Genomic DNA, 25,738 nt, shown 5'->3' with positions numbered 1-25,738 from the left:
GTTGGGTAAATCAGCAAACTTCCAGAATACGACGATTAAACTGTCGATGCATGATGGGCACGCAACATCAATGCAGAGCCAGAGCACATGAACATAGAGAACGAAAGCCGCTTTGATCATGTATGGAGCTTGGAACATCTGGAAGGAAAGAAATTGGAGGATTTTTGGATGAGTTTTGAACACACCATCACAAGTGGTTCCCTGATCAAGTGGGAGATGAGACTAAGAAGGAAAGCTTGAGGAAATCAGGCTTTAGATGATTAGTCATTCTGTAATTGTGTTTGAGTTTTTCCGTTCAGTATGTAATCCAACTTTGTAAACTCAGCTTTCTAAACCCAATTCTAAAATTAATTAAATAGCCATCCATAGACAACGAAGAAGCTCAATGGATCTGTTTCAAGGATCCGACACGCCTGGAGATGCACTCCTATATATTCATCACACCAGAACAATCGTGCCAAGTGCCGAAGCCAATGTGTCCCCGAGAATTAGATTTGCAAGAATTAGACTTGCAAAAGAGTTTCCGGTCTATATTTGTCAAAACTCTTTTGCACAACCATGCACTGCTACGTTCAAACCTATCACAAGCGGTTCGTAAAGCCCATCACTAACGCTTTTCGGTCTCGGCAGTAAGCTATCGGCGGTGATGACATTCTCATCACAGACGGTTTGCAACCGACGGTGATTTGAATTTTCAAAATTCCCAAAAACAAACCAAAAAAAGAGCAAAAATTTTTGTTTCAATCCTAGGAAGCCTCCCACTAGCTCCACTATAGCTCCAACTCCACGCTATTTTTCATGGTATGTGATTCTAGGATTCAAACCTGAGACCCTTGTCCTTTGCTCCTCTAACCACTCCACTTCTAGGTCACTTGTGTCTATATAGCATATCAATTCCCCTAGTATTCACTTTTCAGGATTTAAAATGAATATTTAGAACCTAAATGGCTTCAGATGAAAAAGTCATAAAATACAAATATGTTGTTCTAATCGAGATCTACAACTTTGATTTTGCTTGTTTCGCCATCCGAGGTCGTTTAACAAATTTGAATTTCAAAACGTCAAAACTTCAGTCAGACTTTTGGGACCTCAAATAATTTCAAATGAAAAACTCATCAACTACAAAGTTGTTGTTCTCATCGAGATCTACAACTTCGGTTTTGGTTGATTTTCCATCCAAGGTTGTTTGAAAATTTTGGTTTTTAAATTTTAAAACTTCAGATACAAATTTGAGATTATAAATGATTTCTAATGAAATAGCTGTCAACTACAAAGTTGTATATCTCATCGAGATCTACAACTTTGGTTTTGGTCGTTTTTTCGTTATTGGCATTTCTTAACGCATACAGAAATAATCCGCAAGCACACGGAATTACCGTTGTAGCATTTCACCCGGAAGTATTCAGGGTATAGTATTTCCACAAGGAATGGAGATATTTCTTCTAGCTAATTTGTCCAAGGACAATACAAGGATAGCTGATGATGGTGGAGATGGATTCCTATGGCTTTAGGGTCTAAGGATAGATAAACTCTACTTCTACTTACTTACTTCGAGCACCGGATAACACTTGGTCTGCCAAGCGTTGCCGCCCTACGACTGTACACCATACCCGGACGTAGGGGTTACGAGGGACAGACAGGGCTATCACCACCTGCCGCCTATCCCTCAACCATGGAGTATGAGGCAAATGAAGGTAGCCTCTAGTCTAGACACCACGTCAACGCTGTTGACTACTACTCTAGTGGTGATTAGGGTGATCCGTCTTTATCGGGAGCCCTCTACTAGAGTATCCGCCACGGGGACGGACGATGAACCCTCAAACAAGTAAGAGTATAGCTTAACTAATCAAAAGACTTTTATACCAAACGAACCATGAACACTCACTTAGCGGGAAAACCCGTTGAAGTACAAGTGCTCGTCGAGGTACAAGGTGGGGAGACACCGACAAGCCCGGCTCTTCCCCGAACTCTCTCTCACATCTCTCCCTAATGCTCTAGATAGCTACTAGGGCCTAAGCCCTTTGGAGTGTTGCTCAAATGTGGAGTGCTCTTCCTCTTGTGTGTTGTGTTGAGTGAGAGGGAGTGAGGGGGTATTTATATGTTGAGAGGAGGAATGGAGGCCACTCAATGCGCCATGTCAGCGATCTGTGTGCCTATTCACTACAACCCTTGGATCAAACCATCATAGGATGAACGGTAGAGATGGAGTGAAGTTGTGCTTCTTTACATGCCTCTTTCATTGAGGTGGTGGAGGTCGGTTTGCTATAGCCATTTTTAGGAAATCCCGCTACAACCGACGTTGGAGAGGCGGTGGGAACCGACCGACCAAAGCTCGGGCCGAACGGGGCCACTAGGGGGTCGGCCGCCCACCCACTGGGGCCAAATTGGCCCATCTTCGGTGGGTGACCTCCTTTGGGCTTCTAGAGTGGGACTTTGTAGGTATTTCGCAGAGATGAGGTGATGTGATTTGGGTTTGTCCATATCCTCCTCTCTTATGGGTCGTGTTTTGTCTGGTTGTGGGCCTACTCTTCCTTGGGGCCATGTCGGACATCTATAATGTTGTATTTCTTGTATACTTTAGGCTCATTTTGTGCAATCCCGACATGTCCTCCTGCAAATGAATAATCATCAAAACTCATGGAATTGATTAGTTATAAGTCCTAATTCTAAGTTTGGTGTTTATTTTAGCAGTTTTTTTATATGAAGGTTGGTGGTTAGAAATTGGAGTTAAGGACCGCCAACAAGTCCCCCCACACTTAGCCCTTTGCTCATCCTCGAGCAAAGCTTAGAGATAAAAGTAATCATGAGCACAACATCCTAAGATATATGGCTTACATAAGAGTTATTCCAACACATTCCTTACACAAGTGGGATTTGTGGCGTTAGCTAATATGTTTCCTTGGGTTGTTGAGAAGCGGAACAATTCTCGAAATAAAGTCATCTTTACCAAATCACATCTTAGTAACTTGGAGTTTTTGAAAGTTTTTCTTAGGAAAAGCATAGTTCACTTTATACTCCTCAAATGGCACTCTTAAATCACTCAATGGTGTATAAATCCTTACCATGGCATAGCAATATTTTGCCTTCTTTTCATTTTCTCCTACTTCTAAAAAGGTTTATGTGGAGCTTTTAGGTAGGGATAAACAATATATCATACTTGTACTGCATATGTTGTAAAGTCAAATCGAGGATCCAAGGAGAGTAGTTCCATACTCTTAGATCAAGATGTGCATGTGTGTGGAAAAAGCTAAACTAAAACTATACCTCTTTTGTAGATATGATCTCTCTATAACTTATTATTTTGAAACATGGCTATCTTTCTTCCTTCTTGTTTTTTAATACATGAGCCTTCATGTGCTCATCTCTTTTTTTATGTTGGACCTTTATGTGTCCATATTTTTTTCTTTACTTGGACCTTCATGTGTCTATATATTTTTTATCATAAACTTTTTGCAATTGGAGTATTTCCCTAACCATGTCTATTCTTCTAACCACATATTTAGAGAGAGATCATTACCTTTTTAGAACATGGAGTATTTCCCTAACCAACATATTTTTGTCTACTCCTAGTGTAGGAGTAGAATTTTTAGTGGATCTGGATGAAAATATGTTTTTTGCGTACTCCTAGTGTCGGAGTAGCATGTGTATGTGGAGTGTGCGTGATCTTCATCTTGGGAGCATGATAAATCTGTCAACAAGGGTCAACAAGACTTGACCAAACTCAACACAATAACAAGCAGCATATGTGGAAGGTTTTGAAACTTGCAAAAGGTCATATTTAGCTTTGGTAGGAATTGCTCACCAATTGAGGAGTATGTGATACTTATGGTTTTATATTTTTATCAAAGCAAGTTCTCCAAGTACTTTGAATAGAAATGGTGGGATTTCTAAGTCAGAACTATATCACACCTCACAACAACTTAGTCAACATGATTGTCCTTTTAGAATGTTTTTCCACAAGCATAAGTGTATGTATATGAAATAAACTTTATGCAAGTTTCTATCTTAAAGATGTTATGAACATGTCGCTTTTCAAAATTTTAAATGAAGTGTGGTGCATAGGGGTTTTGTTCATCGGGAGGAGATAGCTGGGATAAATTGAGTTTAATTTTAGTGATCAAGATTTATGTTTGTTCAAACTCCAAATTGGAGGAACTTGAAGGTAGTGTTGCTCAACCCATCGTTTGAAGAGGAAGAAGGAGCTGAGAGGATTTAAGGTGATTTGACTAAACCAGAAGTTCGGCCAATCCTCTCTAAAACTTTCTATCTTGTCCTTCTTGCGTGATGGATCGTCTGATGGTTGTGCAACGTGTTGGTTGGGGATCCCAAATGTTTGTAAGTTGTGCTCGAGAGATCTCCCCCTCACTTATTTTTGTACTTGTTTTATTCTAACAAAAAGAAACAAAGGTGAAAACAACGAGGGCTCTACCGGCCTGAACATCGGGAAGCCTAAATTGTATTCATTATTATTATTATTATTATTTTATTTATTTATTTTTAAAATGTTCACCTAACTTATTATTATTTATTTTTTCAGTTTAACTCAAGCAAGGCTAAAGTAAAGATTGTAAAATAAACATAGCCTTGATTCATCTCCATGTTAGATTACTTCCATTATTTATGACAATAATGACTCAAAGTTCATTAACCAGAATTCAACACCATGTTAAATTTTGATTAAGGAAGGCTATTTTAACCTAAGCACCATGCTTAATTTAAAAAAAAACTATGGATGTACCTCTAGAGAATACATCCAAACCAGAGCATAAATCAAAAACAAGGAAAGCATGGACTTGCATGATCCAATGGAGACAAGCATGAGTTAAAGGAGTTGGTGAACATTTAATTTTTTTATAGCAAGGTAGAGCTAACATCATCATTCCCCCCCTTTTTTTGCAGGATGGTCTTTGGTATGCATGGAACTCCGGGATTCTCACCACCCTCCCCCACAAGTGGATTTTTGTAAAAGTCAAGTGTGCAGGATCGGGGTCTCCTTTTGAGTGTGTTCGATTACCAAAGATCATCATGTATGTAGTTGATGCAGCTCCCGTGATTTCAAGCATTGTATGTCCCCTGTTCTTCTTGATCTTTAATCTGAAATGGTTAGCAAACAAAAATACCTGAAGGTGCATACGTTCTTGGTTTTTATTGAAGAGGAAGTCATGTTTTTTTATGATAATCCGGGGTATCTCCCGACAGTGCTTGATTTATGGTCTTAGGCTCGAACATGGGAAATTCATCTTGTAGCTATTAATGGTGGTGTAGTTCCCACCTCCAACACCAAACATTTAGCATCATTGTTCAGGCTGCAAGGTTAGTACCATAGTGCTACTATGGGATTTGCAATATTTGTGATAAACATATGCATCCACAGCCATTCTCTTAAAAAGTTGGTAGACAAGGATCAAGAGGTGGTTGTGACCCTCATAGAAACACGTGATGCTAAGTGAAATAGACTCTGGATACTTTGAAATTGGGCATGAAACATGAGGGGTCTCAAAAGTAAGACTTTCATGCTCATTTGTGGAATCCCTCCTTTTGAACTCCAGAGTCGGTGTTTCACGTATGTCCATGGCAAGGGAGTTTTCACTCTCAAGGGATGCATCGATTGAATCTAGTCCATTATTGAAAATGATGTTTGTATGGCCAGAGGGACATGTATTAAGTTCGAGCGAGGGTGATGGTGAAAAGAATGGGTTTACGAATTTCACCTCCTCGAACATGTTTTGATTGGGAAGTAGCTTCACCATAAGGATTTCTAAGTGAGGGATAGGAGTGGCGGAAGTAGTTGTTCCCAACTTTTCCTCAAGGCTCCCATGAGAAGGTTTTTCTTGGAAATTTTTTTCTAGAGGGTAGCTGATGAGAAGATCAAATTCGAGGATGGCATAGATATGGAAGTCTAGGTGAATCTCAGTTTCATCTATTATGATTAGCATGACCTTGGTAATCCCACAACATTCGAAGATGAGTCCCGAGGGACTTTTGAAGAGTCTGTTGGTCGGGACTAGTGGCATGTTACTCAAGAGTTTTTTCGCCAGGAATTCTAACACGGTACTTGTCCCAACTGTGGGGTTGTGCTCCCCGACACTTATTTTTGTACCTGTTTTATTCTAACAAAAAGAAACAAAGGTGGAAACAACGAGGGCTCTACCGGCCTGAACATCGGGAAGCCTAAATTTTATTCATTATTATTATTATTATTATTATTATTATTATTATTATTATTATTATTATTATTATTATTATTTTATTTATTTATTTTTAAAGTGTTCACCTAACTTATTATTATTTATTTTTTCAGTTTAACTCAAGCAAGGCCAAAGTAAAGATTGCAAAATAAACATAGCCTTGATTCATCTCCATGTTAGATTAATTCCATTATTTATGAAAATAATGACTCAAAGTTCATTAACTAGAATTCAACACCATGTTAAATTTTGATTAAGGAAGGCTATTTTAACCTAAGCACCATGCTTAATTTAAAAAAAACTATGGATGTACCTCTAGAGAATACATCCAAACCAGAGCATAAATCATAAACAAGGAAAGCATGGACTTGCATGATCCAATGGAGACAAGCATGAGTTAAAGGAGTTGGTGAACATTTAGTTTTTTATAGCAAGGTAGAGCTAACATCATCATTTTTCTCTTTTTTTGTAGGATGGTCTTTGGTATGCATGGAACTCGGGATTCTCACCACCCTCCCCCACATGTGGATTTTTGTGAAAGTCAAGTGTGCAAGATCGGGGTCTCCTTTTGAGTGTGTTCGATTACCAAAGATCATCACGTATGTAGTTGATGCAGCTCCCATGATTTCAAGCATTGTATGTCCCCTTTTCTTCTTGATCTTTAACCTGAAATGGTTAGCAAACAAAAATACCCGAAAGTGCATACATTCTTGGTTTTTATTGAAGAGGAAGTCATGTTTTTTTATGATAATCCGGGGTATCTCTCGGCAATGCTTGATTTATGGTCTTAGGCTCGAACGTGGGAAATTCATCTTGCAGCTATTAATGGTGGTGTAGTTCCCACCTCCACCACCAAATATTTAGCATCTTTATTCAGGCTACAAGGTTAGTACCACAGTGCTACTACGGGATTTGCAATATTTGTGATAAACATATGCATCCACAACCATTCTCTTAAAAAGTTTGTAGACGAGGATCAAGAGGTCGTTGTGACCCTCGTAGAAACACGTGATGCTAAGTGAAACAGACTCTGGATACTTGGAAATTGGGCATGAAACGTGAGGGGTCTCAAAAGTAAGACTTTCATGCTCGTTTGTGGAATCCCTCCTTTTGAACTCCAGAGTTGGTGTTTCACGAATGTCCATGGTATGGGAGTTTTCGCTCTCAAGGGATGCATCGATTGAATCTAGTCCATTATTGAAAACGATGTTTGTATGGCCAGAGGGACATGTCTTAAGTTTGAGCGAGGGTGATGGTGAAAAGAACGGGTTTACGAATTTCACCTCCTCGAACGCGTTTTGATTGGGAAGTAGCTTCGCCATCGAGATTTCTAGGTGAGGGATAGGAGTGGTCGAAGCAGATGTTCCCAACTTTTCCTCAAGGCTCCCATGAAAGGTTTTTCTTCAAAAAGTTTTTCTAGAGGGTAGCCTATGAGAAGATCAAATTCGAGGATGGCATAGATATGGAAGTCTAGGTGAACCTCGGTTTCATCTATTATGATTGGCACGGCCTTGGCAATCCCACAACATTCAAAGATGAGTCCCGAGGGACTTTTGAAGAGTCTATTAGTCGGGACTAGTGGCATGTTACTCAAGAGGTTTTTTGCCAGGAATTCTGACATGATACTTGTCCCAACTGTGGGGTTGTGCTCCCCGACACTTATTTTTGTACCTGTTTTATTCAAACAAAAAGAAACAAAGGTGGGAACAACGAGGGCTCTACCGGCCTGAACATCGGGAAGCCTAAATTTTATTCATTATTTTTACCTGATTTGAGAGTGATTTAAAAAAACCTATGGCGCAACTATTTCGGTTTTAGCTATAAGAGTGACAATTTAGTTATTATCTGCTTGCCTTTTGCTGCTAATAAGTTGGTCTTTTGAAAAATTGAACACTTGAGTTTTCATGAATCAATGCTATAATGCCATATTAAGTAATGTTCTCTAGACTCCTAAAGCCTTGGAAACATATTTGTATTCATCAAATTTCATGATTCTTATGTTTTGTGAACTGATTACTTGTATTTTTCATGGCTTCTTTAAAAATCGCTATATGTCATAGCTTCGATATAGGTGCATTATAACTTTACAGCTTTTGAGAAAAAGATGCCGCCATTTGTTATAGTCCGTAATTTTAAACTTGCAATGAAGACCATGGTTGTGCTTTAGACAAAAAGTAAATGAGCTAGAAGAAGGCCATGCATAAAGAATGGTTGCTTGAGACGGCAACATTGAAAAGAACACACAAAGGCCACATGGCCCACATGAGAAGCTAGTATTATACACACACGTTAGGCCCCTGAACCAAAGCCATGAGCTTATTGTAAAATTGTAATTGTACAGTCGTTGTAGACTACTAGTAGCACTATATTGAGGTCAATTTAGTAATGTACCATGGTGTCAAGTGCCAACCTGCCGGGTGCCGGCAAGATTAACTAGCAACTAGTTTGGGAACCGGCAGTCCTGGCGTATCTCGCCGCCGGTGGCCAGCGTCTTGACCCCGATCCTCTCGAGCTTGGTCATCGCCGCCACGAAATCGCCGAAGAAGGCACCCTGGTTGGACGTGTAGTAGTCGACCGTGTTGCGCGACCTCATGTCGGAGTAGAGCACCTGGTCGGAGCCTAGGAGGCCCTTGCTGACTTGCAGGTTCCGGTAGAAGGCGTTGTCGAAACCCACCGGCGAGGGGTCAAGGAAGGCGAAGGCGTTGGGGTTGGAGCTGCAGGTGTCGTTCAGCTGCGACGCGAAGCCAGGGTCCATGATCGCGTCGCTACCGATCCTGTATTGGAAGAAGGGGCAGTCCGCGGCGCCGATGGTGTGGGCGCCTGAATTCACGCACAAGCCAAAGCCAGACGGTTACGTGGTCAGGCTGGCAGAGTGGCAGTGGATGGCAAGGCGACGTGTATCGCAAACGGAGTGCAGGACAAGTGAGGTGCATTGCAGTCGTCGTTTACCTGACAGCGCGACCATTTCGGGCTGGGTGAAGCCGAGTCCAGAGAAGAAGGCGTTGAGCTGGTCGAGGTTGAAGTTGGCGTGCGGCAGCACGACGCCATCCCTGGTCGACACCCGGCCGTCGTACCGGCCCAACTCCACCTCGTAGTACGGCCCGCCGCTCTGAAAAACCAATGCACGCGTGTAACTGAAAATAGTTTTCTCTAGCGGCAGTGCATTTTGCATATAGGTGATTTCTCTGTCGGTTGCAATACCTGGTAGACGGATTCTCTGGCAGCGAGGGCCATGATGTCGGCGCAGGAAACCTTGTAGCGGCACTGCGGGTCGCTGTCCACGGCGGCCTTGGCGTTCAGAATGGTCTGAAACCCCTCCGGTTTGAGCGACTGGTTGTCGCGCCACTCGTCGTCGCCGTTGGAGTTGACGATCATGATCGACGCATCGCAGCCCTGTCGTACATATCCCCTCAATCGCATCATACGTTGGATCACTGGCCGTCCGGACGCCGTCGAATGTAGTAGTGTATACGTACCCTGACGGCGCAGTCGTGGAAAAAGAGCCTGAGCGCGGCTGGCGCGGAGATGGGTGACTGCGCCATGGACTGCTTCACGGAGCTCCGGACGATGACCTCCAGGTTGGGGCAGGTGCTGGCATAGTAATCCGTCCTCAGCTCGGCGACGGCAGACGGCGGCACACTCGCCATCGATGGTAGTACCTACTCTTGCTACTGCCGGTGAAAGTCCAAAGGAAACTGCAAATCCACGAAGGGTTGCTTACCGAAGGCTGTTGCGTGAGTGCTCCAAAAGTGTTTCGTTCAATCAAGATGGGTCTGAAAGCGATGGTGCATTGGAGACTGGAATGGAGGCTCCATCTGCATGGGGTTTATATAGCACGGGGGCGTACAAGCGCGTGGCTTTCCTCGACCTTTTTAACTGCCAATTGGACCAACTTTAGGTAGATAGATGATTGGAGTTTGATCCAAGTGATATGTTCGTATAGTTTAGAAAAGGGTAAAGTATAATTTACACCCTCCAACTATCGTCAAAGTATAGATTTCAACCTCGAACTTCAAAACCGGATAACTTTGGTCCTCCAACTCTTGAAAAAGTTCAACTTTCATCCTTCTGGACGGTTTTGCATATGAACAGTACTTTTGATATTTTCGGGAGGCGCCGAAATTTTATATTATTTTTTAAGCATCTTAACGTCCTCAAATGAAAAAACTCAAAACTAAAAAGTTGTAGATCTCATTGAGAGCTACAACTTTGGTATAAAAAGTATTTTCATTTAACTCCATACAAATAATATATTAGTGCTCTAATGCGGCAAGCGCTAGTTGGCGATTATTATGGTGCTGAAATTTTATATTATTTTTTCGAGGATCTTACTGTCCTCAAATGAAAAAACTCAAAATTACAAAGTTGTAGATCTCATCGAGGTCTACAATTTACATATAAAAATTATCTTCATCCGCCATCGTATTGAAGGGTTTTCTATTTTTTGAAATTAGAGTCTCATCACGTCGCGTGATAAGACTCTAATTTCAAAAAATAGAAAACCCTTCAATACGATGGCGGATGAAAATAATTTTTATATGTAAATTGTAGACCTCGATGAGATCTACAACTTTATAGTTTTGAGTTTTTTCGTTTGAGGACAGTAAGATGCTCGAAAAAATAATATAAAATTTCAGCACCATAATAATCGCAAACTAGCGCTTGCCGCATTAGAGCACTAATATATTATTTGTATGGAGTTAAATGAAAATACTTTTTATACCAAAGTTGTAGCTCTCAATGAGATCTACAACTTTGTAGTTTTGAGTTTTTTCATTTGAGGACGTTAAGATGCTTAAAAAAATAATATAAAATTTCGGCGCCTCCTGGAAATATCAAAAGTACTGTTCATACGCAAAACCGTCCAGAAGGATGAAAGTTGAACTTTTTCAAGAGTTGGAGGACCAAAGTTATCCGGTTTTAAAGTTCGAGGTTGAAATCTATACTTTAACGATAGTTGGAGGGTGTAAATTATACTTTACCCTTTAGAAAATGATACCCGCGTGACCAAATGACACCTCAATTTAATTACAGGGGTGCATGTAGTAGGGTCGGTGTTAGGATGCTGCAGCCCTAATCCAGCCCAGGAAACAACGTGTGTATCTTCATGTGACTGTATTACAAAAAGTCAGCCCATGCAGTTCCAAATTACTAGCTCAGATAGCCCTATATCAGAGTACATTGACCTAGCTAGCTCCGGTCCAACTCTATTCGTGGATCCGCTCCGGATTAGCCGTCAAGAATTCTGAACCAAGGCATCCATTCTTCAGATACAGTCTCACGCTAAATAGCTGTTTCCTTCAAACTTCATGTTCAGGAACCAGGATTAAGTAATAATAGTCGCATCATTTTATCTCAGACCAAAACATATGTAGCTTATTATATAAGAAAATACGTGCTGATTCAGGCATTGGGTTATACAAAAAAAAAAAATTGTCAGTATGTCGATCTGCCACAAGTTGTGTCCATGAAAAAAATAAATTTAGAAACCAGTATCTTACTATACTATACAAAGTGGAGGGCACCGATGAATTTCCACAATAATTCTCACAAGACATGCTACAAACAGAAAACCCCCACAAATTTATACCTAATAATAAAAAAGCAAAATTTCCGCCATAACTTTTTTTTCTGCCTCTTTTTCCACTCCGGTATGCTTGTATATATTTTTTTTCCTATTCTAGTCCGGGTTCTATTTATCTTTTTTCCTAGATTCTTTTTTCCATCCTCCCCTTCTCAGAGTCTGTATCAAATTAGAATAGGACTCAAACTAATCGATAAATTATTTATTAGATTTAAATAGTAATATTCTCCGTCGTAGACCAGCCAGTTGTCAAACTACTATACCAAATACATATTCCGCCTAGGAATATGGTCCTTGTCCAAATAGGACTGCATTCAACGATCCTGTAACTATAAAATAAAAACAAATACCGACCTAGAGAGAGTAAAAAACAACCTGAATAAAAAAAGCAAGAGACAACACTCCTCCAATTTCCATCGTCAACACAAAGAAATCAACATAATGGATGTCAACGTTGAACCATATGATGAAGCCTGCAACCAGCCAAAATTTGTGCCACCATAATTTTTCAGCCACCATAATTTCCGTGTCGCTCTAGGGTGCTCGCCCGTGTCCGATTCACGCTATGTTAACATTGAGAAGGGAGAATAGGAGTGGGGAAGAGAATAGAAAGAAATACGGGGTTCTATATGTAAAGATGCCAAAGAGAAAGAAAAGGTGGGAGTGTCTTAATAGTTTTTGAAATACATTGGGGTTCCTGCTGCAAAATGTTTAGATCCAGGTGGGCCTCTCCTGGTGGGCTTCTTTTTCGACCAGAGCTGAATCCTAGCAGTTGGCCCGACTTCATTGTGGGCTGGACCAAGCTCATGCAAGCATTTTTCTTTTCTTTCATTTTTCTCTTTTTTCTATAAAACAGAGATCTTGCAAAATTCACCAAAAATTATAGAAAAATAAAAAAATACCAAACTAGTTTTGTTAGCTTAAAGAGGCAAAATTTCTGCCACCATAATTTCCGTGTCGCTCCGGGGTGCTCGCCCGTGTCCGATTCACGCTGCGCTAACATTGAGAACCGAGAATAAGAGTGGGGAAGAGAATAGAAAGAAATACAGGGTTCTAGATGTAAAAATATGAGAGAGAAAGAAAATGTGAGAGGGTCTTAATAGTTTTTGAAATAGATTGGGGTTCTTGATGCAAAATATATCAGATCCCGGTGGGCCTCTCCTGGTGGGCTTCTTTTTTGACCTGAGCTGAATCCTTTAAGTTGGGTCGGCTTCGTTGTGGATTGGACCAAAGCTCATGCAAGCCTTTTCTTTTCTTTTCTTTCGTTTTTGCAAAAATAGATATCTTGCAAAATTCACCAAAAATCATAGAAAAATTAAAAAAATACCAAACCAGTTTTGTTAGTTTGATAAAAATGTGATCTATCCATAGATGTTATAAACCTTGTTAGGTTATGCTTTGTCTATAGGTGTGCTAAATCATCCTTGCATATGTTGCATGTATATAAGTTCCTGACGAGGGCTGCCGTATGAAAAATAAAGAGAGGTCTCCCGCCACAATTATTGGCGGACATACCCCTATCGTTAGCACATTGACAAAAATGTCACAGAGGTTGATATGATGCGTCAAAAAACCTACAAAGGTCGATATTGAGTCATATAAACACATGGTTAGCATGAAAAATTAGTGTTATGATATATTTATATCTAAATAATTATGCGCTTTGCAATGGAAGGAAAAAAATATACCAAGGGCATTGTTACTTATTATCAACATTAACCTATATTATGAATGCGATGGTCATCATAAAATAAATTATAAAAGCATAAAACATAAGTAGATATGTACCATTCACGTTATCGTTTTGAATAAATGTTTAATAGTTTTTTTTCTCCCGTTGTAATACACGAGCATATTTGCTAGTTATAAAAAAATAAGAAAGATCTTGATACTAATTTGATATACTCTAATCATCATTGACAATAAATAGTCATTGGATTCATTCTATTTTCTAACCATGCCATTATGATAAATAATTTTAGTATCGCCCTCGTTTGCATAAAAACCTTTAATTTTACATTTAAGTTTCTAACATATGCTGTAGTGAAAATGTTTAAATATCCATATGATAATTTATGCCTACAAATATTTATAAATTGGCCCATTTCTATCAATACTGATATATAAAATAATTAATCTAAAGTAAATATAAATTTTGTGCCATCATAATCAAGTATATATGCATGCATAAGTGATAAATATATTTATTTCTATGCTTTAGCAACAAAAAAATCCCCTTAACTACTCACATACCAACACACTAACAACTCAATTAAAATCATATTAAGAAATCAAAGGATGGCACTCAAGACATAGAGATTATTCAGGTTCAGGTTGCAGTGCCCTATGTCCAGTGTATATTGGTGTATTGCTTGTGCGCTTAGTGCTCGAGTGAGTGGCCAATGTGTGGAATGATTATCAGGTGCTCCCTGCCACACCTTATACAACACAGGAGGTCAGGTTACATGTGAATCAACCTCTCATAATTAGTGAGTTTCTTTCTTGATTGATTACAATCACATCTAGGATGGTATGTTTAAGAGTGAAAATATCAGGAAAGTCTTATTAGAGGGGCGGGGAGGGGGGGTTACGGTGAATAGGCCTACAAAAACTTAAACTCGATGCAGTGGATTAGTAGTATGCGGAGGTGCCGCGGATTCATGCAGAACTTCTGCAGTGTGGAAGTTCTGGACAAATTTGCAGAAGTTCCGCGCGTCCTAACTAAAAACTACTACAACTCAATTGAACCGAGTTGAAACATAGATCGAGTTTAATACCAAGCTATCTAGTAATGTTGCCTCCCTTTTGCACCACAACCCTGCAATTATATCGTAGAGAACATGTAGATTGGGTGTAAACCCTAGAATTCAACTCAAACAAGAGTGAGAGCACCAAACAACAACAACAACAAGGGACAGAAGACACAAGATTTAACCCAAGGTTCAGCGAAGCCACCAAGGTGTTCATCACGTCCTCGTTGTTGAGGAATCCACAAAGGATTTGGGTCTCTTGTAACCATACCTTCTTCCCATGTGAATCACAAAAGTTCAAGCTTGAGGGTTCCACTAGCTTTTCAAGGGCAATACAATCCTACCAGTGCCCAACCACAACAATTGGGAGCTCTCGGGCAACACCTAGCCATCTAAGAGCCAAGTTCCTAGAGTAGTAAAACACAAATCCTATATCTATAGGATGAACCACGTTCTCTTTGGTTGGATCTCTTGCTCACAAGCTCTCTAACTCACTTCTAATACCAATCTCTCAAGGAATTACACCTAGAATCAACAGGAGAGGTTGGGTAGCCTTCAATGGGAGAGAGAGAGGAGTAAATGTAGAAGGTGATCTTTTCCAAATGGTCTGCAGGGTAAGTGCAAGTTCTACACTTGAATACGGAACTTCCATGACGTGGAACTTCCGTGGAGGTCAGAACACAATAAGAGATAAGTATAGCTGACTTTGGCTTAGCTTAAGGGTTAGCTAGAACTTGGATAAAAGTTTGAACACTTGGTTCCCTAAAGCTTACTAAATTTTTATCCTTCTTGATAGTATGGCATTTCTTATACTCAATTTCAAAATAGAAAATAAATGTATGCATTTATTTGTCCTTATGCCACATTCTTTTGAATCCGGGGTCCCTTTATGTTGTTGTGCACCCACAATCACTCAAACCTATCCACATCTCATAAATACCATTAGACCTTAGTTGCATGGTCATCAATGCACCAAAACACACTTAGGGGCCTAGATGCTCTTTCGACAAGCATATCCATCTACGTCTTGTGCACCAAGTAGATGAGGCATCCCAGGTTAGATCTACACATTGGCTAGTTGGCCTAGTCCACCCCTGTTTGGGAGTCAGGTTTTGGCCTCGGTGAGTACACCTATGGGCCAAGTAGTCATTGTCAAATACACATGGTTTTAAATTATGTAAGTTATTGTTTTACACAAGTTTATACGTTTTGAATAAAATATTATTGCATTGCCTATATTCAATATGGTATAACTTTAAGCAAACTATATTTTTAAAAATTATTGCATATATAATACTTTGATGGAGAAAATTGATCAATAGAGTCATGGAGGAGCTTGGTTCAAATCAAGATGGCCATACACAAACAAGTTTATAACATTACAGTAATTCAGAGTGTACTAAATGCAAAAGGAAGAGTTTTGAAAAGATATACGATAAGAACAAGAGTTTCAATTTGACATGGGTTGCAACAATCACTCACAGGTGTGATATTATGGGAGAAAAAAATAAAGATATGGCATGTAGATGGAAAACATAGAATAATTGATAAGTTTATTACAACTAGATAGATATTATAAAGTTTTGAGATGAATATTGCATTGGGTTAGAAAATGAACAATGATAGAGAGAGTGCACACAAAGATGTAAGGAGCACAAGTTGTTACCTCAAGTCATCAAAGGATATGCTCCTATAGCCCTCATGGCCAGGCAGTTCATGTTTTCATTTTATATTTGGAAGTCACGAGGTGCACAAAAATTAGTTGGGAATGACGCATTTCAGATCTGAAAGCCCTAAGCACGATTGGTTGAAGGACTAGGCTTGAGCTACCGAGTTTGTCTCCTCCATGATGGATGTTCCAAGATGCTTCATGGTGATCTCGATTGCCGTTAACTTGCGGGAATGATTGATTTCTCCTATGTAGCGGTCGTCTCGACCATGGTGGTCAGGATGATCATCATCACTATGGTGATATGGGCTCATTCCAAGCATTCTGCTTTGCATTGATTGTCTTGAGGGCATCCCTATTTTCCTTAATCCTTTATTGGACCAAGCCAAGGCAATGCAAGCCTATTCGTCGACTTCCTTCGGCATCTTTTATTTGCATTGTTCTAGGGCACCGAGTCATTATGCGTTGAGGTGTCGTGTGAGAGTGGTGACTCCTTGAAGTACTTGATAGTGCCCACCGCCTAGAAGATGACTTCCTAACACCTCCAAAGTAACTTGTTCGATGAGGATCTTAGTCTTCCGATGCAATAGGGGCAACCTAGGGCCATTGGGCTCCAAGAGGTCATGTAGAATATGAGCTATGGTAATGATGTTTTGGCTATCTTGGTTGAAGACTAGCATTGTGCGATCTTGTTGTAAATGTTGAATCCTTAGTGGCCCATGTCTTGAAAGTCACACTGACATTGGAGCTCAGCATATTCATCCTCAATTTGATGCCTTTCCAACACAAGTTTGACTTGTTGGCACTTGAGTAGATCTTCTTGTTCTCTTAGGTACTCATCAAACTCTTGAGGACCTTGTTCTTGTTCGGTGTATCCTCTACGTAGCACTCTCACGATGTGTGACAACTTATGTTGCTTTTATCATATGAATCAGTGCTTGTGGTGGAGTACCTAGAGACTTTGGTGAGGAACTCTAAGAGAGTTAGATAGGAAACATCGAGCTCAGGGTGGCCATCTATCACTAGGATGATCATGCCGATGAATTCCGAGTGGAGATCAGTGTTGAGATCTTGATGGATCCATTGATGGAATCTAACCTGGAAAGCAGATGCCATGTTTCTTAACCCAAAGGGTAACTTGGGGAGGGAGTATGGTGAATCTTCTGATGATGAGGTTGGATCTCAGCTGGTGGATTTGGCCAGGAGTCGGATTATGGTGTTGAACACCTTCTATTGCTTAGCATTCGAGGAGTCAGATCAGAGATGAAGATTCATGTACCAGACTAATGTGCTAGTGTGAGCGGACATGGCCTCTTTGAGCTAGCGATGACCTCGAGGTAGCAATTTGGGATCTCATTTGCAATTTGGATTGATTTCAGATCACAAAGGTGAAGCTTGTTGAATTGATCAGTGATGAAGTCTAGGCTTCCAAAGCGAAAAAACTAATCCATGGTGAAAGTGGGAGCATGATGAAGTTGGCCCACTTGATCATTGACAAATTACAAGCTACAAAAGCTGATAGTGCTGACTAGAGCTAGGTTGCCTACACCGTTATCGAAGAAACCCATTTGATCTATTCAAATGGATTTGTGTGCGATGACGAGAGCTTGATTGCTCATGTGTTGCATGCACAATTTTGTAGGGGCATTGGTGTGTGTTTGTGAAGATGTTTCTTAATCTTTTTCATGGTCTCAATCTAGGTATCCCTTCCCCTCCTTATATAGTCTAGGAGGTAGGGTTATAGATTAATTCTCCTAATCGGGTGCAGATTGGTTTTCTAGTCACTTACAAAGAGTTCTAACTAGATAAGATTGCATGCGTGATGATGATACTAGGCTAGACGTACTAGGGATTCAAATTGGTAGTGAAAACTCTAATGATTTGAAGGCCACTGTGCCACCTACTAATCTACTAGTGGTGAAAATGCCCTGGTAGAAATAAGCCCCATCATGGGAAGGAATGAGAAGCTCCACCTCTCACCCCTATAAAAAGCGGGTGAGGGGCAAGGTGGAAGGGACCTTTTGCCATTCCCTTAGATGTTCACTCCCTCACTCTCTGCCCTCCTACCCTCACTATTTCACTAAAAAGATCTATTAGGGTGTATTCCCAACCAAATGAATAAAAGTGTAGGTAGTAAAAACATTAATACATTGATGCAAAATAGTAAGCCACTCTTTTGTATGTTTGAAACTAAAAAAATTAGAGACATAGAGGCAACCTATTCAACACTACACCTTGCAAGCACCTTATCTAATACGTCTAGAATCCACTTCTAGTCTAGGGTGAAAAATTCAAAATCCTTTAGATGATCTAAGTGTCGAACCATAACTAATTCCACACTAGATTCTACAAGACAGCGGGTAAGGACCAAATGCTTAGGGTCACCCTCTATGCCTGATGCAAAGTAGTTAGTGACCATTCTTATGGTGATGGGGTTGAAGCCACCATTGTCATCGTCCTTTTCCTCATCAGATCCCTCCTCCTCTATGTCACTTTTGTCATCCTCAACATACAACACGAGTTGCTTATTAAGTACGTAGAACCCATGGTGGAGATGGCCCCTGAAGCAGATCAAATCCACTACAGGGTCCTAGTGTAGCATTCCCGTACAAAGGGCAATGTCGACACCATTTGCCATTAGTGGTGTCGGTATCCACCATCGGTTCGTACCAGGACGCTAGAATGCAACGTTGGAAACTCTAGAGGTCACAACAGCGACCTTGTACACATCGTTCAGGGTGAGAGTTATCGAGAGTACCAACAAGATTTTTTATTTTAGTATTAACTGTTTTCTGCATCTACCGGAATTACTGTCAAAACATGAAGTATGATTTTTCTAAAATTTTTAGATCTAAAAAACATTAGCATGATTTATGACTACATATCAATTGAGTTGAAAATATGCAACATAAACAATAGAAAACATGAGTGAATAGTTATATAGCACATGGATTAGTGCAATATGATATTTTGGAATTTTCTTTGGGCCACCCCCGAAATTCAGGAAATTTCAGTGAAATTTCACCGAAATTTTGAACCCAAGAACTAGAGACTTGATTGCCATGACACAGTCGCATACTGGAGCTGGACAGCGAATGAGGTCAGGGAGGTTCACATGGTCACCAGTGTTGATGTTGAGATAGTGGCCACACACCACATGTCAAGCACGAACACCACCTAGTCTCCAAGGAAGAAGCCGCAGAGCCAAGCGATGTGCGCATCCTCTACAAACCCATTGAGGTAGCACACATCCTTGTCGAATAGGTGAGGAACAATGGTGACACGGTGGAAGGCAGAGTTGTTGAATTTGTCCATGATCGGATCGACAAAGGCAGGGACACGGTGGATGCTAGGATCAACAATAGGAGTGCAAGTGAGTGGCAACTGCTAAGAGGTGGTAGGGCGCTAGAGGCAGTAGGCAATGGAAACACTCGAGTACTAGCAGATGAACACCGCCGAGAGGGAACGAAGCCTCATCACAGGGGTGGGGCACAAGTTGTTGAAGGTGGCATTGTACCACTCACGGCATATGACGGACGCGTGTACGTGGTCAGTGTAGGACAAGAGATAGCGAAAAATGGTGTGCAAGAGGTCGGTGGCAAGCGTCAACCACACCAATGTTGCCACCATATGAGCTTGCTTTGTCATGGGCTCCATGGGCGTGCCCACAATCTATTTGATATATTGTGACTATAGTTTTGGCTTTGGGATTCTCATGTCGAGGCCAGAGGTTAAGTTCTCCATTTCTGTATGAGGGCCTTTATCTAGGGCTAGCAGATCCCATGTGCCCATGGAACCTATCGTACCGGGAATTGGATTGGGTTAAAATTATTGCTCCAGCGAATCCCTCTTCATATTCCCATTAATTGATGATGATCACTAAGAAAACACCCTGACTACCCTCAAATAAAGGGTGTGTTTGGCAACTAACTCCCTCCATTCCAAATTATAAGATATTTTAGCTTTTCTAGATATATAGTTTTTGGTATGCACCTAGATATACATTGTCTAGATACATAATAAAAGCAATGTATCTATAAAAGTCAAAGTGTCAAAATTTGAAAGGGAAGAAGTACATGGGAAGGGGCATGAGACTTAGTGGTGGGAGTTGACTATTGGAGTTAAGGTGGGAATTTGACTTTTAGTCCCAATCCCTCTTTTGGTTTGTGTAAGGAAACAAGAGAGGGGTTAAAGAGGGAACTCAAGTACCTTGTTTTCTTTTAAAGGTCAAATCCCCTGTTTTGTGTGGGGGTTTTAGAGAAAATTATATGACAAGTCATGATGGACGATGAGGATGTATTTTTCTATTAAGAGCATAATTCCCACCCCTCCCCTAGCGAATTGATTAGTTGGAGTTGGCGCTCTAAATTTTCATTCCCCTTCACATCAAAACTCACACTCTCACAATACAAATAAAATCATTTTTAAGCTCCTACCTCCAAACTCTTATTCCCTTCTTTCAATTATCCCTAACCAAACATGTTGGGAGATGCAACTCCCCCAATAGCTCACCCAGATCCCAACCGTCGTACTTTTCTTCATGCGTGCGTGGACCCGAGCTGTCGTTGCTCCTCGGTGTCCTCCGTGGAGGAGCCTATTACCATATTACTAGAGAAGACTAGTTAATGTAGCTAGATTCATGGATATACAATGATCTAAGACACGATTGATGGTGCATCCACTAGCAATGGCAGAAATGATCTTGTGTTGAAATGCAGTGTTAGCCCCAATCCATATATGATTCTTCTAATGAATAAGGCCATTTAAATTTGCTAGAGTATAATTGCCACTGTGTGAAGATATACGTAATTCACTTAACAATTTGGTAGGTTGCTCAACTATTGGATAAGAGTCCTTAACTATCTTGAACCGGTAAGGTTGGATGACAAAAATACCGGACATGTCATGAGTAGGAGCATGAGGTACTCTGGACCGGCATCGTCTACTCGCTTTTATTGGCCTTTCTTGTAAAGAATCTTGGAATCCATAAACATGAGTTTGGTTAATGCTTTATGTTGCCAAGTTGTGTAGATTCTTTGATCTTCTAGGTGGACTAAGCTTTTCTGATATGTTTTGATGATGAAGTCGATGTGTCATAGATAAGATATCCAATGTACAACAAGTACATAGCCAAGCACTCCTTCTCGTATGTGGATAGGCCTTCAACTTAATACCCAAAGATGTACTAACAAATGCAACTGGGTCTCCATCTTGTTGCATGATAGCACAAACACATTTGTCCAAAGCATCATCAGTTTCTATGACAAATGGTTTGGAAAAGTCTGGGAGAGCTAGGACAGGTGCAAAGCTGAGTTCATCATTCAGTGTTTGAAAAGCTTCTTGTTGGACTACAGTCCATGTGAACATTTCTCCCTTTTTGAGCAGCTAGTAAGGGGCTTATTGAGTAATCCATAATGACGCACAAAATTTCTATAATCTGCGGCCATCCCTACCAAACTGCGAAGTTCATTGACATTGGTGTACTAAGGCCAGTTTTTGACAATTAAAACTTTGGATGGATCAGTAGAGACACTTGACTTATTGATAACATAACCAAGAGAAGTAAGTTGTCGTTGGGCAAAATGGCACTTGGACGACTTGACCTTGAAGTTATGTTTTTGCATACTGAGAAAAACTTGACGAATATGATAAAGATGGTCTTCCCGAGTCTAGCTGATATGAGGATGTCATCAATAAAGACAACCACACATTTTCTCAGGAGTGGTGCAAAAATGCCATTCATGATCCCTGGAAATTAGAACTGTAGAAGGACCATCTGTTAGCCCATAATGCATGACTTTATACTAAAAACCACAGTTATGTGCCTGGATTGTTGTTTTGTATTCTTCTCCTTCTTGAAGTTTGATCTGAATGAAGCCACTTCACATGTCCAGAGACTTGTGAACCAACAAGCATCATGCAGTTCATTGAGGATTTCATCAATAATAGGTAAAGAGTACTTGTTTTTTTATTGCCAAAGCATTTAAACGTTGAAAATCGACACATAGACGTCAATCTCATGGTTTCTTCTTAACCAACAAAATAGGAGAGGAAAAAGGACTAGAGCTGAATTGTATGTGTCCCATATACTATTATGCAGCAAGTCCTTAATATGGCGCTTGAAACATATGCACTTGATTTGAACGAAGATGCATTTTTAAGTTTTTAACACAGCAGCTTCTAGGTTTATACAAAAAAAAAACATCGAATGTGCGCAGTTTTCTATGTTAAGTTGAACTTGCGAGCTGTTTGGTTGTCAGGTTAGTAACGCAAACGTAATAAATGAATTAAACCTGCGGACGTTAAGACAAGAGAGACGATTTGAACTAATTACATTTACATTTGCGTTAGTGGTGAACGAACCAAACATCACGTTGATTTTTCTCAACGAACAACAAAATTAGTTGATTGTAAAAGCTCGAGAGTTTTCAAAGTTAAATAGTTTAAAAATAATTCGTAAAAGTGGTTAAAACTTTATCTTAAAACAAAAGGGGTTTTTTCTTCCTCTTCTCTTTCTTGTTTTTCGGCTTGTCCCAGCTCTGCTGTGTAGACCTGTCCACCTAATCGCATTCCTCGGCCACTCTAGCTCGCTCTGTAGCCCATCTTCATCAGCCCTGCTATTTTTCTTTTTCTTTTAAGATCTGGTTATTTGAGTTGCATATTGTAAGCTTTTGGCTAAAAAGTTAGCTCTTTGGCTTTTGGTTTCTGACCGGTGGCTTTTTTATTTCTGATTTGTATAATAAATTTTAGTTTCTCATCACACCAAAACCAGTGAAACTTCTCGAATCTTTTTTGTAACATTTAGTTATTTCTTCGTAAACCAGCTTTTTAACATTTTAAATTAAAGTTAAGTTGTTTGTTTCAAGTACTACCTTCCGGAAGAAATTAGAAACCAACAAAAAAGCCCTCAACAAAAAAAAAAAAAAAAAGGCTCGCACACCAAGCGACGCACATCGGCCCTATAAAGGCCGACCGAACGACCCGCTCCTGTGTGTTTTTCTTTTTTCTGCAAGCCAACTCGCCAAACGTCGTGTCCTATGGCCCGAATCCATCGTCGCCCCATGGGGCCGTGTCTGCCTGGGAGCCAAGTCACGCCACCTCTGCACCGTGGAGGGTGCACCAATGCCGCCAGCCATGCCGAGCTGCATGTCGATCATCTCATCGGCGTCGCTTGGAGCCACAGTCGCCGAGATTGGAGCGCCGTCGTAGGCGTGAAGTTCCGCCGTGGTCGTTAGTCCTTCGTCGCCATCGTGCCCCGCGGGATTTTTTTTTATTTTTAACACTTTTTTTTTAAACTAATTTTAAATTTAACATTGTTTTTTTTAACTAATACTATTAGCCACGCCTATTTTCATGTGGTGGCACGGCGGGAGGATGACGTGGCGAAGACTAGGGGCTGCTGACCGCTGACATGGCAGGGGCTGCCGCGCCACCGATCTTGGCGCGGCAGTGACGTGCTCTGCTCCGTGGCGCGGCAGAGCCAGATAAAAGGTCCGCGGCCTAGTCCTGCCTGCCACGCCCGCCGCTTCTGGCCGCCTGCTCACCTCGCCTTGGCGCCCGCCGTGCCTGCCCGCCTCACCTGCCGCCGGCCGCGGCCGCACACCACCCGCCGCTTCCGCCGCGCCAGCACGTCGGCGCGCCACCCCCTCCGGCCACGCATGGCGGTTGCCCGCCGCGGCCTCCGGCCACCGCCGCGCCCGCCACCGCCCTCAGTGCAGCGCCCGTGACTGCCGCTGCCGCTAGGATGAGCGCCGCTGCCGCGAGGTACTCCCCTAGTGAGTCTAGTTATACATTAGTTGTTGTAGTTAGCCTTGTATAGATATTAATATTAGATTAGTTAGTATAGTTATAGTTAGAATAGGTATTAATATTACTATGGACATTACGTACGACGATTTCGACGAATTGATGAAGTTTTTTGAAATGCTTTTGTAGATGGATTGTTGTGTTAGAGTTTTATACGGAGGAAGTGTTAGGAGAGAAGATGGTATGTTTGAGGATATAGAAGAAGAATTGGAATGGTTTGATGAACCTCTTAGCTTCAACGACCTTTGTGTCCGTTTGAATGCAAAGTTTGGCGGTGATTTCACACTGAAGAGGATGTTTGACATTGGGGAGACTAGGGCACACTATGTCCTCATGCCCTTGCGCGATCCTGCTCACTGGTCCCGCTACACTAGAGTGCTCCAAGGTTCCAATGTGCCCATGGCTAAGGTGGTGGTGGAGATTGGGTACAGGATGCAGGGTGTCCAGGACGGCTCGTCCATTGACGGTGTTGGAGGCAATGAACAAGAATTATGGGTCGAAGGGGAAGCAACTCAGGGTAACATGGATTTGGACGGTCAGTTGACGCAGGAGCAGTTTCATTCAACTGTAGTAGGTTGTATAAGTAATGACTTCGATGTGAACGAGTTCGAACGGGAAGATGAGGAGGAGGACAGGATCGGTGATGTAGTTAGCAGTGATTCAGACGATTCTGATGATGACCAAGGAGGTACAGATGCTATGCCAATACCGGTTGATACCATGCCAGTACCGGTTTATACTATGCCATTACCAGTACCAACTGAGGTTTTGCATGGTATCCAGGCTCAGGGTAGACTAGTCACAGATTTGGCAGCAGATGATACCCCCTATGATTCATGGGCTAGAATTAGCGAAGCGCAGCAGTATGTTCCACCACCACCTTACACAGCGACTGAGCTTGAGCAACTAAGGTCGATGAACGTACCTTTCAGGGGCGTTCTGAACTATAGGGATATCAGCATGACGGATATGGCAGTTTATGACACCGGTCTCCAGATGTGTAAAAAATCATTGTATGACCATGAGAAAGAAACCCTTAGAAATAGGATGATATTCAATACAATGTCAGAGATGAAGCTTTTTCTTCAGAACTATGTTGTGTATCACCATAGGCTGTACAACGTCACTCATTCGGACCAGGAGTTGAGGTACCACGTGATATGCAAAAATGGTTGTATGTGGAGGTTAAATGCATGAAAGAGATAGAGTGATGGCAAGTGGAGGATAAGTAAAATTGTTGAACCCCACACTTGCCTAACAAATAGGGGGAAGGAAAATCATCATCAGCTCACTGCACGTTGCCTTGCCCATCGTATATTAGGGCTCGTTGATGACAATAACGACATTTCAGTGTCTTCTTTACAACAGTCCATATCTGGATTCGTTAAGTACGATGTGAAGTATGTAAAGGCTTAGCGTGCTAAGCAAATTGCTCTGGTGATTTGATGGGGTAGATGGGAGGAAGCGTACAACAGGGTGCCCCGCATCTTATGTGCAATGCATTACTAAAACGCTGGCTTGAAATGGTTTGTGGACACTAGAGGAATGTGTTTTCAGGACCCGGTGAGGCATGCCCTCTATCTTGTGTTATGGTCGTTCGCGCAAATGGAACATGCATTCCAGTTTTGTCGGCCAGTCGTACTTGTTGATAGCACTTTCCTGATAGAAAAGTACAGGGGCACCTTGATGATGGTTGCTGCTGTTGATCCTGAGGACCAGATAGTACCCATGGCATTTGCTT

The 25,738-nt window shown here is 41.2% G+C and overlaps 1 protein-coding gene across 1 annotated transcript; it reads right to left on the bottom strand.

Annotated features, from left to right (window-relative positions):
* Positions 1 to 8,628: 8,628 nt before the first annotated feature.
* LOC136524582 (peroxidase 45-like) lies at positions 8,629 to 23,851 on the bottom strand. Its single transcript, XM_066517897.1, has 5 exons — positions 23,771 to 23,851; positions 9,665 to 9,847; positions 9,390 to 9,581; positions 9,138 to 9,297; positions 8,629 to 9,008 (listed from the first exon to the last, which is right to left on the bottom strand). The coding sequence occupies exons 1-5, from the start codon at positions 23,849 to 23,851 to the stop codon at positions 8,629 to 8,631; spliced, it is 996 nt and encodes a 331-aa protein (XP_066373994.1).
* Between the last annotated feature and the right edge of the window lie 1,887 nt (positions 23,852 to 25,738).

This window comes from Miscanthus floridulus, chromosome 18 (genome assembly GCF_019320115.1).
Source record: "Miscanthus floridulus cultivar M001 chromosome 18, ASM1932011v1, whole genome shotgun sequence".
Lineage (NCBI taxonomy): Eukaryota > Viridiplantae > Streptophyta > Magnoliopsida > Poales > Poaceae > Miscanthus > Miscanthus floridulus.
This window is presented reverse-complemented; position numbering and strand designations above follow the sequence as displayed.

Excerpts from the sequence above, each read along its gene's own strand:
- LOC136524582 (XM_066517897.1), bottom strand. The coding sequence starts at position 23,851 with ATGCGTGGCCGGAGGGGGTGGCGCGCCGACGTGCTGGCGCGGCGGAAG. Across the intron at positions 9,848-23,770 it reads GCGGCCGCGGCCGGCGGCAG|GTACTACCATCGATGGCGAG; the intron begins GTGAGGCGGGCA and ends TAGCAAGAGTAG. Across the intron at positions 9,298-9,389 it reads CCAGAGAATCCGTCTACCAG|AGCGGCGGGCCGTACTACGA; the intron begins GTATTGCAACCG and ends TTGGTTTTTCAG.